The sequence below is a fragment of the Fomitopsis serialis genome, assembly GCF_022376445.1.
Source record: "Fomitopsis serialis strain Sig1Antser10 chromosome Unknown B0H18scaffold_3, whole genome shotgun sequence".
NCBI classification, from domain to species: Eukaryota; Fungi; Basidiomycota; class Agaricomycetes; order Polyporales; family Fomitopsidaceae; genus Fomitopsis; species Fomitopsis serialis.
The window spans coordinates 309,938-320,708 of record NW_025954963.1 but is presented as its reverse complement, the minus strand read 5'-3'; the positions used below and the strand labels follow the sequence as shown (position 1 = coordinate 320,708).

Genomic DNA, 10,771 nt, shown 5'->3' with positions numbered 1-10,771 from the left:
TATAGGTACTCGATCCAACGGCTGCCAGAGCGATGAATTCTGTTCATCTTACAGAATCCAGGAAAGACTATGTTACAGTTGCGTACAAACTTCATACAACGTCCATCAGGGCAAAGCTTTCCTTCTCATCGGAGTGGTGGGCCGATTCGACAAGGCAACGATGCTCAGTATCCCTCCTGCCAACGGTAAGCAAAGTGTCCATACAGCGAACAGATTCTGCGTACCTTCTTCTCTTCGCCGCGCACGACCATGCCTGGGTTCCGGGTGACCTTGCCGGCCACCTTCTCCACATCGCCTGTGCGGTTGCGTCGGTGAGTCAGTTCTTTTGGTCTGTTCATACAGCAGTCCGAGAGTAACCCACCCTCAAGCCGCTGGGTCAACGATGGTTTGCTAGCCTTACCGCCGGGACCGCCGCCGAACTGGTCACCTTGGTACGCGTTGTCGCCCCGGTCGCCCGCGAAGTTGTCCTGACCAGAACCGCCATAGCCACCCTGCGCTCCTCCACCATATGCGCCGTCGCCCTGGTAGCCTTGGTCCTGGAGGCCATCTCCCCTGCCTCCGAAGCCTTGGTCGCGTACGCCCTGGTCGCGGAAGCCCTGGCTCTGCGCTCCCTGGTCCTGGAAGCCCTGATTTTGGTCGATCCCTTGGTCGACCTGGCCACCGCCAAAGCCCTGGTCACGACCTTGATCGCGCCCGAAGCCTTGGTCACGGTCGAAACCCCGCTCGCGGTCGAATTGGTCGCTGCGACCACCGCTAGTACCGAAGTTGTTGGCTAGAACGCAAGACTCAAGACGTGCACGCCAAGTATTAAGCATGATGCCTGCTTACGGTCGTTGTTCCGGTCCTGGTTTGGGTAGGTGTCCGCCATATTGCTTGTTTCTTTCGTCAATGGGGATGAAGATTCAGGTGTGTGTTTACGAGTGGGTCGTGAGTAGTGGGGACTGAGGATCAGCGCAGCCAGTCTTTTATATTCCCAGGTGCGTAGGCCCGTGGACGTGCAGGCTGCCTTCCGTCAAGGCTCACATGCATACCGAAGTGGCGCTCGTGTCAGGGCATGGCGTTAGGTATCCAACTTTCGTCATCGGGCAGCAGCAGACGGACTGATTTAGTGTCAAACCGCGCAGAGCATTCTCCAAGTTCGGTCCTCCTCTCATGGCGTAGGTTCAAACGTTCGCCAATGGATGACAGGTAAGATTCGGGGCTGGGACTTATGGTCAAGTACGTACATGATGGGTTGCCCTAGATGTGTGGCCGGTCGTTGGTGAGCCCAATAATTGGTTTGCCATTGTTTGCTTCCTGTGGCAGAGGGAGTGACACTTGACTTTCATCCTTATTGCTCAGTGCCGAAGTACTGTTTGTCCTCTATAAGCTCACCCAGAACTTTTTCAATTGCAACCGTGACGGCACTATGCGCTTGTGCAACAATCCTCGTGCAGGTATCATTTGGTCGAAGACAATATGTTACAGTTACGCTACAGACTTCATGTTATACAACGTCTTTCAAGCACTTCCGCAAGATCCGAGAAGACGGGGTATTTAGTATCCCTCCTATGAATGGTGAGCACAGTGTTAATGTCGTGAGCGTACTGCGCGTACCTTCTTCTCTTCGCCACGCACGACCATGCCTGGGTTCCGGGTGACCTTGCCAGCTATCTTCTCCACAGTGCCTGTGCTCATGCGTGAGTCCTAGCTCCCTTGGTTAATTGCAGTCGCATACTAGAACGCACCCTCAACACGCTGGGTCATTGATGGCTTGCCACCATTCCCGCCAGGACCACTGCCGCCGTACTGGTTACCCGGGTCTGTGTTACCGCCCTGGCTGCCCGAGAAGTTATCTTGTCCGGCGCCATTGCCACTCTGCGCTCCTCCGCCGTACGCCCCACCGCCTTGGTTCCCCTGGTCCTGGAAGCCGTCTCCTTGACCCCCCTGGCCTTGAGCACCTTGGTTCTGGTCAAAGCCTTGGCCGCCCTGTGCACCGCCGTAGCCTTGGCCACCCTGTGCACCGCCGTAGCCCTGGCCACCCTGCCCGCCGCCATAGCCCTGGCCACCCTGCCCGCCACCAAGGCCCTGACCACCCTGCGCGTCACCGTAGCCCTGGCCGCCCTGCGCGCCGCCCAAGCCTTGGTCACCTTGTGCACCGCCAAAGCCTTGGTCACCTTGTCCGCCCATGCCCTGATCACGGCCACCGCGACCACCACCGTTGGAACCGAAGTTGATGGCTACAACACAATGCTCAGGACGTGTATGCCCAAGCACGCGTGATGCTTGCTTACCGCTGTCGCCCCCGTTGTTGTTTTGGTTTCCGTAGCTGTCCATGATTGTTTCTTGTGTCGAAGAGGATGATGGTTTAAGGGGTATGCGAATGTCGGTGAGTCGTGGTTAGTGGGGAACTCTGGCGTGAATGAAGCCAGTGTTTTATAGCCCCCAGTACCTAGACCGGTCAGCGCACATGTGAGCACTGCATCCAAGGTTCGCACTGAGATGGTGCTCGTGTCAGGACCTTGTGCTCAATTCCAACACTCGTCATCGAGTGACAGCTTGAATAGACTTGCTCTAGTCAAGGCCGCATCGTGCTTAGTGTATTTTCCTACTGCGGTGCTCCTCTTGTGGCGTGCTTTCGCCGATAGATGGCAGGGAAGACCTTGGGCTGGGACTCAGACTTGCAACAGCAAGCGGTGAAATGCCTCCACGCTGACTCAAATGTCTGAACTTGGCGTTACGCGCAGCAAGCAGCTGGAGCGGGCGTCGTCATACTGCTCATAGCAATCACCGCACGACGTCACGAAGAGAGACGCTGCGCCCTCGCGTCGGTACGGTGAATTTGTCCAATGAATCATCGACCATCTAGCTCATACGTCACGAAACCTGGCCCTGGTCATGAAGGCCTCAGGCCCAACTGAGGCCTTCGATCTTTCCCTTGTGCATAACCTTACCATATGCCACGAATATATACATTTAAGGTGTCCAAGCACATAAGTGGCTGTGGACGCGGCTGGTTGTACACTGCTTATGTTCGGATGATCCAGACTGGCTTCTCGTAAAGCCGGCGTGCATGATGTTTAATACCACAGCTGCTAGTGTACAATTTATTTCCTTGAATGATACAGTACTTCTACAAGACTAGACGAACATCGGCGAGGCCGTCGGCTACGCCACTGGCGCGTTTAATAGTCCTCCTAGTGAGCGAGTTAGAGATTGGCAATCCTGAAGGACATTGACGTTCATACCCTACGCTGCTCGCCGCGCTCCTGTCTGCCGGTGTTTCCAGTCACCTTGCCGGCCACCTTCTCGGCGGTACCTTTAGGACAACGTTAGTGTTGTATGCGTATGAGAAAGGGGGTGATTTCTACGTACCCTTCACGCGCTGCCCTACCGACGGGTGACCAGTGCTTTGGTTGTCGCCGGAACCCTGGTAGTCGCCGGAGCTCTGATAGTCGCCGGAACTCTGGTAGTCGCCGGACCTCTGGTTGCGGCCTGACCTCTGGTCGTCGTAACCTCCAGACTCGGAGTTGTTGCTCTGCTGCCAGCCAGCAGTACCGGGTACATTGCTGTCGGTGGTATTGCCCTCGTAGCCAGTGCTACCTAGGCTGTCACCGTGGCCAGCGGTCCACTGTGCGCCTTGGGGAGCGTTGTTGTCCCAAGCGCCTTCACGGCGCTCGACGCCACGGTCCTCAAACCCTGGCTGGATGCCGGGCTGGGCACCGGCAGAGTTCTGTTGTTGAGTCCCGTAGTTGTTCGCTACCCATGAGCAGTCAGCGACTGCACAAACACGTACCCAATGGCAAGAAGTTACTTACGGTCGTTGTTCCAGGTTTCACGGGCATCGTTGCCTCGCGGGGGTTACCATATGCGGCGGACATTGTGATAGGTCGTTAATGAGAGAATGAAAGTTGTGGAAGGTCGATGAGTTCAGACGAGTCGTCAATTGGTAAAGTGGCAGCCATCCTTCGTGCAAGCTAACTTATATAGGTCGTGAAGATCTCGGCGAGGAGTGTGCATCGTCCACATGATGTAATGGGACCCACAAGTGGTGACGATGGTGAACACTCCATGACGCACCTCATATGTGTTCATTGCACGTGGTTTTGAGCTGTCTGGGCGAGGAGGACGGGCAGTTTGCATGTCTTGTGCCAGAAGAGACACAAATGACGAGCTACTTGCCGAAAAATGCCAACACAAATGGAGCATCATGCTGGAGCGGGCGATGGGCAATACTGGAGCCAGGATTCGGACGACGGCCCCAACACACCACCTTCTAATTCTGGACATCCACTGAGCGACGCGTGCAGGTTGGTAGTTACCTTTCTCGGAAATTCTTTCTCCGCGAACGTTCACACGGGCGCCTGTATAAATCCGTTGCACTTGTCGTTGTTCAACTTGTTGCGTTTGTGCAGGATCGTTTTGCGGCCTTGCCTTGGAAGCATCTACTCCCTTTCAATTTCCTGGCAAGTAGGAATTCTATCCAGAGTTCCCCTTTCTAAGTATGTCTAATATTTCCAAGGTTATTTCTCGCCCTTGATGTGGCTGGAGACTTGAACACACTGCGGACGTCGGGACAACGTTCTTCTAGCTGAGGTGTGTGGTTCATCTGACATCGGCCGGGTTTCGACCATGTCGCGATCGCATGCAGCCCCACAGCCTTGCGTTCCTTGCTAAGCCTGTGTCGTCGGGAACGAAACGTGTCGTCCAGCGTTACGCAGTACTAAAGAATGTCCAGATTCCTCAATACAGCCACATAGCTATTGGCGTATGACCAGCGCTGCGTCGACTCCAGAACCGAGTGTTGGGAATGACGGCGACACATCAGTCGACTCTACCTACCTTTCGCATTTCTCCAAGCACCTCAACCATGTCCGGGCGCACCTGTCAGGCAAAGACAGAAGCGGCCGGCTTCCTCCCTCATTTTTCCCGCCCGGCGCGTATTGGACGAGTGCCGAGAAGGACACCTTCTTCCACGCGCTCACTATTCACTCGCGTCTCAGACCAGACTTGATAGCGGAGGAGGTCAGGACGAAAAGCGTGGTGGACGTATGTCTGTATCTTCAGCTTCTGGAAAGCGCCACGCGCGCGGATGGGCCTGTGTTACGAAAGGACTTCGTTACCGCCATGGAAGTCTCCGACGCCCTCGTTACTCTGGAGGACCAGAAGGCGCAGCCTATCCTCGCCGCAGAGCCTCGATGGGAGAGTCGGGAACTGGAGGAGGCAAGACAAGAGGAGCTGGAAGATCGCGAGAAAGCGATGCGCGCGCGGAGAGGCCAGGCGAAGTCCGAGACGAATGAACATTACAGAGAGGATGTCAGGCATAGGAAGAAGGAATACAAGCAGTGGCTGGGGGAGCGGAAGGAGGAGTGGAAGGTCGAAGATACTCTGCGCGCGCTGGACTTCGCCACTCTCGAGGCGATGAACCGAGTCCTGAGGGAGGAGGACGAGGCGTGTTTGGGGATGGAGAGCGAGGCTAGCGCGGAACCTGACGATACAGAGCGGGAAGCGCAGACAACGCCCCTCGACATCCATGACAATACTACGACAACCAAGGCGTCTCAAGCCGATACAGGGCTGGTTGCGGCCACACCTCCCGACGAAGAGATGATTGATCCAATTCTTCGTAGCCAACCACAGGACTCGCAATCTGCGGCTCTCAACACCGACGGCGCAAGTGTTCCCACATCGTCAGTTCCCGACGACCATAGTCGTTCCCCAGCAGTACCAGCACACACGCTCCCGCATCATCAATTCCGCCCTTGCACGCCTCCGTTTCGCCCTGCATCTCTCCCGCAGTCGTCCAGCGAACCTATCAGCCGCGCCAGTTCGGCAGCAGCTAGGCCCGAATTCCAATCCGAGCTCGCCACTGCACGCCGTCAATTTCAGAAGAGGCTCCACATGAGGAAGAAGCGAGCGCAAGCTCGTGGAGGGGGTGTTATATCCACAACTCCCAGGCTGAAGCCGGGTCGGAAGCGCGCAGCGAAAGTCCTCAGAGGATTTGGCGCGAATGCGAAGCCCACGAGCCGCACCTCGCAGCACGCTTCCAGTGCTGAGAGTACCGGTGAACCAGATGCGATTGCCGAAGAGCAGGACGTAGGGAGTGGTCGAACGTCCCCGGAACCGGCCCACAAGAGTCGTACTCGCCAACCGCACGTCTCTGGCCCGAGGCTTCCGTACAAGCTCCTCAAGAAGCTGAGAGAGATAGGTCTAGATGCAGACAAGCTGCAGGAGGAGTACGTTGGAGTGTTGAATCTCAAGGGCTTGGCCAGACTTATGCGGTACGTGTCCTGGGAACAGTCGCGGTACCGACAAGCCCTGACCGTTCATCGTCCCGCAGATTATATAACCGCCTTCACGACATCGACTCCACCATATCCTCGCAGATCGCCTCAGACGTGATCAGGCTGCTTAACGCACACGTGTCGCATTTCATGACGGAACTGATTCACCACGTAATCGTCATGAGGGAACAGGAGCGGGCGTCCAAGAGAAACACCAAAGGATGGCGCTTGGGGAAGTTCGATGTAAGTAAACAAGCGCAGCCATCTGACGAACCGGTGCATTTCCTGACCTACCCATTGCCGCCACTTCACAGCGCATATCTCACGTCCACGTTGAACAAGCGCTGACGTTGTTGGGTTGCGAGAACATCACCAAGAAGGAGCACTTCGACAAACTGCTCACGCGTCTCGGCCTGGTAGAGGATGACTTTGACGATGCATATGAAGAACCAGACGATGGAGGAGATGCCTGTTCCGACGGCGAGGCCGACGATGAGGGCCAAGTCGACGAGGTAGAACAATTGGAGGAGGAGGAGGAGGAGGAAGAGGAAGTATTTGACCCTCTCCGGTTTCCACTGAATCGCGCCATTGTCCCTCCCGTGGTTCATTTCCCAGCAGCAGAGACCCTGCCTTCAGCAAGCGGCGTTCCCCGCTCACTGTTCGTCTCTTTGTACATGCCCTGGCCAGCATCCTCCGCTTCCACCGAACCTCCGGCTGAAGAGGACCTCATGTCCGAGGAAACAGACGCCGATGCGCTCGTAGAGGAGCTGCTTGACGAAGAACAGCTTGATGAATATGATCGCATACTAGAGGAGGCGTATGAAGAGAGCCTGTGGACAGAATTAGCAGGCACGCCTCCTCCGGAAGTATGGCAAAGGCCCCGACGGAAACGCAAAAGATCCTACGACGACGATGGCGAGGACGACGATGAGAGCTGAAGACGAGGCCGTGAAGGTCGGAACAGCGAGGTCAAGGGATGAGTCCTTGGGTTTAATTGTTATACGAAGGTAAATTGGTGAGATCTTCTCGTCGAAGCTGCCCCACTCTGACTAAACATTCCTTCAGTTCGTACGCTTTAGTTCGATTGTTAGTCGGAGGAACATCAATATCTACAGGTGAGTATGAATGACAAACTTCACACAGTGTCGACTGACCATTCCATAGCATCTAATAGTCCAAGACATGGTATATACTCATCCTATCGTTAAGTGAATCTTGCATAAGATGTCTTTGTGTCCCCTGCTGTGTATACAATGTCTGGCGCTCATGAGTGTCCGCGAGCCGCCTCCGGATTGGTAAGGCCTCGGAGGTACACTCACCTTCAGTATCTTCTTCGCCCACTCCTCGGATTTCCTACGCTGTCTCCTATTACGTCCACCACCTTCCGGCGATTCAGCCGTACAGTGCGGGCACATGCTGTGCGTTCGATACCAATATAGAGCTCAGGCGCTCCGGAGGTACTACTGTGTCTAGATCCTCACTCATGTCGACGGTACCATTCTAAGTTCAGTGGCTAGGGACACAAGCACTAATCATCTAGCTGGCGTCTCATCCAACAGTAGACCAAGGGCCCCCGAGGGAAAATATGACTGCAGTCAAGTGCTATGTCGCTAGTGTCTGCGGCAGCAGCACTACACTGCCAGGCCTTGCCCATTATGATAACAGCATATACGGCCCAGGTTCTGCAAGTTCAGCTCCAGGGTGTGTGATGCTTCTTTCTAATCACTCGATAATCGACAGTACGTCCAGTCGGTAGCATCTCGGCCAATTCATGGTGCGTGCTCGGGTTGCTGCAGGGTGAGACCCTCGCTAAACTTGGTGTCTTTGGATGACTATGCTACAGATGACAATGATGCACCCGTCGACCCCGCGGCTCCTCATTCCGGATTGGGTATTGTATGTGTCTCTTGCGATTGATGCGGCATCATAGCCTCGCACAACAGGCAAAGTTTCATTGGCTTCCTTCCGACCGTGAGCAGGAACGCTCTAGGGGATACGCTGACGCCCATTCTTCCTGCACGACTGCGCCTGTCGAAGGTCGTCGAATCTATCCACTATGTGCGTAACTAAATCTTCTTCCCGAGGCTGGCTGGGCCGTATCTGGAATAGACGAGGGTTGCGGTGCGGCCTCCGCTGTATACACCGACGACTGAAGTTGGGCCGCGGTATTTTAAACGCCCCTCGAGTTGTATAAAAACTCTGGCATTGGTCCTTTTCGCTATACTCATCCACACCAGACCCCTTTGAACATCTTAGACACAAACAGCAAGCCATGAACGGATACGCCAACCACACAGTATCCCGGGTCGCGATCGTTACCGGTGCCTCGAAGGGCATCGGGCGCGACATCGCATTGCGGCTCGCAGACGACGGTCTGGATGTGGCAATCAACTCGCGCAATGCCGCAGAGCTCGAAGTAGTCGCCGAAGAAATCCGAGCAAAGGGTCGCAAGGCACTCCCAATCGTAGGCGACGTCTCGGACGAAGAAATCGTCAAAGGCATGGTCGAGAAGACAGTAGAGGTGCTTGGGAGACTTGACGTCGTAAGTATCGATTATGGAGTGTCCTTCTGAAGGATGCATGTGCTGACCTCGATGTCCTAGATGGTGGCGAACGCTGGCACCGCCGTCGTGTCTCGGGTAGTTGATAGTAAGAGCAGACACATTTATGAAGCGATCGGCTCTCATTGGCAGCTTACAGTGACATTGAAGGACTGGAACCACTGCATGGACATCAACCTAGCTAGTGCAATGCTCTGCTACAAGTACGCTGCCCGCCAGATGATCAAACAAGGAGAGGGAGGGAGAATCCTCGGTAGGCAAAGTTTCATTACAACTGTGATCTCAAGTCTCAATTCAAACGGTGTTCCTAGGGGCATCGTCCATACTCGGAAAGAAGGGTATGAAGGCATCACATTACTGAGTGCCGCAATCTTCTGAAGTCAAATTCTGATAGGTGGTCCCGAGGTCGCCGCGTATGTTGCAACGAAGTTTGCGATCCGAGGCCTCACACAGTGCCTTGGTGAGTGCATTTGTATCATGTATTCTTACTTACAGTGCTTAACGTCATATGCCCAGCTATCGAGCTCGCTCCCCACAAGATTACAGTCAACACGTATGCGCCAGGGGTGATCTTGACACCAATGAGTAAGACCAGCCCACAAATTATCCCTTTTGCCCGCGCTGACAGCACCAATAGCCAACATTGACGTTCTAGACAAACAATATGGGGGCACTCACGGGGCATTCACAAAGCATGTGAGCAGATGACACCCTATTGCTGTCGACCTCGCTCTAATCTGGCTTCCTCGGAATTTCGCAGGTCTGCGGCATAGCAGCAGATGGCCCTCATTCATCCGGCGACACCGTCGCCAGTCTAGTGTCATATCTGTCAAAGCCTGAGGCCCATTTCATCACAGGTACTTCGTTTGATTCGCGATGAAGCGTAAAGGCTGACGTTTACTACTAACTTAGGACAATCCATTGTCATGGACGGAGGCGTTAACCTCAGTTAAACTTCACAGATGGTATGGTCGATGTTCGGTATTCAACACTACATAAACTTCATATTTACACATACTATGCTGTCTTCTATTTACTAAGACTCAGAGCACGGGGCATCCTTCGCGATGCATGGATAATTGTAGCTTCCTGTGTGCGCACTCATCGCCATCGTGTAGTGCGTGTCGTGCAATTATATGGAATCTAATCACGTTCCTTGCATTTGCATTCACGCTAAGTACTAGGGTCCCTGCCATCACATATCATCGTATTATTATACTATATCGGCCGGTCTCGGCCACCTAGCACTCCACGAGCCCTCCTTGCTCTATGAGTGCTGTAATCACCTAGGTCTTGTGAATGGTCATGTTAAGACATCCGAAGAATATGAGAAAATACTAAAAATATACGCCCACTGTGTGGAGAATGGCAGAGCCTTTTCGTTGTGAGAGTATAGCAAACTGGCCGACTAGGAAGTCGGCCACACCATCGGAAATGCTCACTACATAGCAGGACCCATCTGCGTGGGCCATAATTCATGAAAATATATTCAAATATGTGTGTGTGATTGTTTCTAGACTGTGATGCGTCAGAATCCGGGTGAGATACCTAGTCATGGATGAGGGGTCCGGGATACCAAGCCACTGCTTACCAAAAATGGGTATCATCACACAGGATGATTTTTCCTGCTCTAGTTCTCAGTGGATTGGCTTCAAATTGTGTAGAAGTAGTAAAGAGATATATAGATACATTATACAATTTATTTCATAGCTATAGAAGGGTGATGGTGAATGGGACTCGAATGACCGACTACCTAGGGTGGACGAGATCCTGACCGATATAGTATATCCTAGGGACTGCGCAGTCAGCTTGTCAGATATCGACGGTATGAAGGGGTCGTGGCCATCGAGGGATAGGGTAGATATCGCCAGAGTAGCCGGCACAAAGCTTGAGGCCTGGAGGCCTGAGGTGTATCGGTCTTCTGGTGGGTCGTGAGGCAATACACGGA

At 54.0% G+C, this 10,771-nt stretch overlaps 5 protein-coding genes across 5 annotated transcripts; 2 read left to right on the top strand and 3 right to left on the bottom strand.

Moving 5' to 3' along the window:
* Positions 1-91: 91 nt before the first annotated feature.
* B0H18DRAFT_972769 (uncharacterized protein) lies at positions 92-904 on the bottom strand. Its single transcript, XM_048043885.1, has 3 exons — positions 362-904; positions 225-295; positions 92-176 (listed from the first exon to the last, which is right to left on the bottom strand). The coding sequence occupies exons 1-3, from the start codon at positions 813-815 to the stop codon at positions 165-167; spliced, it is 537 nt and encodes a 178-aa protein (XP_047899558.1). The 5' UTR covers positions 816-904; the 3' UTR covers positions 92-164.
* Positions 905-1,536: 632 nt separating this feature from the next.
* Positions 1,537-2,316, bottom strand: B0H18DRAFT_1113624 (uncharacterized protein; the record flags this gene model as incomplete). Its single annotated transcript, XM_048032977.1, has 4 exons — positions 1,537-1,548; positions 1,597-1,667; positions 1,728-2,219; positions 2,274-2,316. The coding sequence occupies 4 exons, from the start codon at positions 2,314-2,316 to the stop codon at positions 1,537-1,539; spliced, it is 618 nt and encodes a 205-aa protein (XP_047899557.1).
* A 697-nt stretch (positions 2,317-3,013) lies between these two features.
* On the bottom strand, positions 3,014-4,109 carry B0H18DRAFT_972751 (uncharacterized protein). The gene is made up of 3 exons (XM_048043884.1): positions 3,776-4,109; positions 3,355-3,738; positions 3,014-3,298 (listed from the first exon to the last, which is right to left on the bottom strand). Exons 1-3 carry the CDS (start codon positions 3,858-3,860, stop codon positions 3,222-3,224), a joined length of 546 nt encoding a protein of 181 aa, XP_047899556.1. The 5' UTR covers positions 3,861-4,109; the 3' UTR covers positions 3,014-3,221.
* Positions 4,110-4,749: 640 nt separating this feature from the next.
* B0H18DRAFT_1113622 (uncharacterized protein) lies at positions 4,750-7,201 on the top strand (the record flags this gene model as incomplete). The annotated part of the gene is made up of 3 exons (XM_048032976.1): positions 4,750-6,260; positions 6,320-6,506; positions 6,578-7,201. The coding sequence occupies 3 exons, from the start codon at positions 4,750-4,752 to the stop codon at positions 7,199-7,201; spliced, it is 2,322 nt and encodes a 773-aa protein (XP_047899555.1).
* Positions 7,202-8,530: 1,329 nt separating this feature from the next.
* On the top strand, positions 8,531-9,933 carry B0H18DRAFT_972741 (acetoin reductase family protein). Its single transcript, XM_048043883.1, has 9 exons — positions 8,531-8,805; positions 8,866-8,911; positions 8,963-9,076; positions 9,135-9,161; positions 9,218-9,283; positions 9,340-9,408; positions 9,461-9,519; positions 9,584-9,680; positions 9,736-9,933. Exons 1-9 carry the CDS (start codon positions 8,536-8,538, stop codon positions 9,774-9,776), a joined length of 789 nt encoding a protein of 262 aa, XP_047899554.1. The 5' UTR covers positions 8,531-8,535; the 3' UTR covers positions 9,777-9,933.
* The last annotated feature ends 838 nt before the right edge of the window (positions 9,934-10,771 follow it).

Excerpts from the sequence above, each read along its gene's own strand:
- B0H18DRAFT_972751 (XM_048043884.1), bottom strand. The coding sequence starts at position 3,860 with ATGTCCGCCGCATATGGTAACCCCCGCGAGGCAACGATGCCCGTGAAA. Across the intron at positions 3,739-3,775 it reads AAGTAACTTCTTGCCATTGG|CGAACAACTACGGGACTCAA; the intron begins GTACGTGTTTGT and ends GCTCATGGGTAG. Across the intron at positions 3,299-3,354 it reads GGTAGGGCAGCGCGTGAAGG|GTACCGCCGAGAAGGTGGCC; the intron begins GTACGTAGAAAT and ends GTTGTCCTAAAG.
- B0H18DRAFT_972769 (XM_048043885.1), bottom strand. The coding sequence starts at position 815 with ATGCTTAATACTTGGCGTGCACGTCTTGAGTCTTGCGTTCTAGCCAAC. Across the intron at positions 296-361 it reads GTTGACCCAGCGGCTTGAGG|GCGATGTGGAGAAGGTGGCC; the intron begins GTGGGTTACTCT and ends GCAACCGCACAG.
- B0H18DRAFT_972741 (XM_048043883.1), top strand. The coding sequence starts at position 8,536 with ATGAACGGATACGCCAACCACACAGTATCCCGGGTCGCGATCGTTACC. Across the intron at positions 9,284-9,339 it reads AGGCCTCACACAGTGCCTTG|CTATCGAGCTCGCTCCCCAC; the intron begins GTGAGTGCATTT and ends TCATATGCCCAG. Across the intron at positions 9,520-9,583 it reads ACGGGGCATTCACAAAGCAT|GTCTGCGGCATAGCAGCAGA; the intron begins GTGAGCAGATGA and ends GGAATTTCGCAG.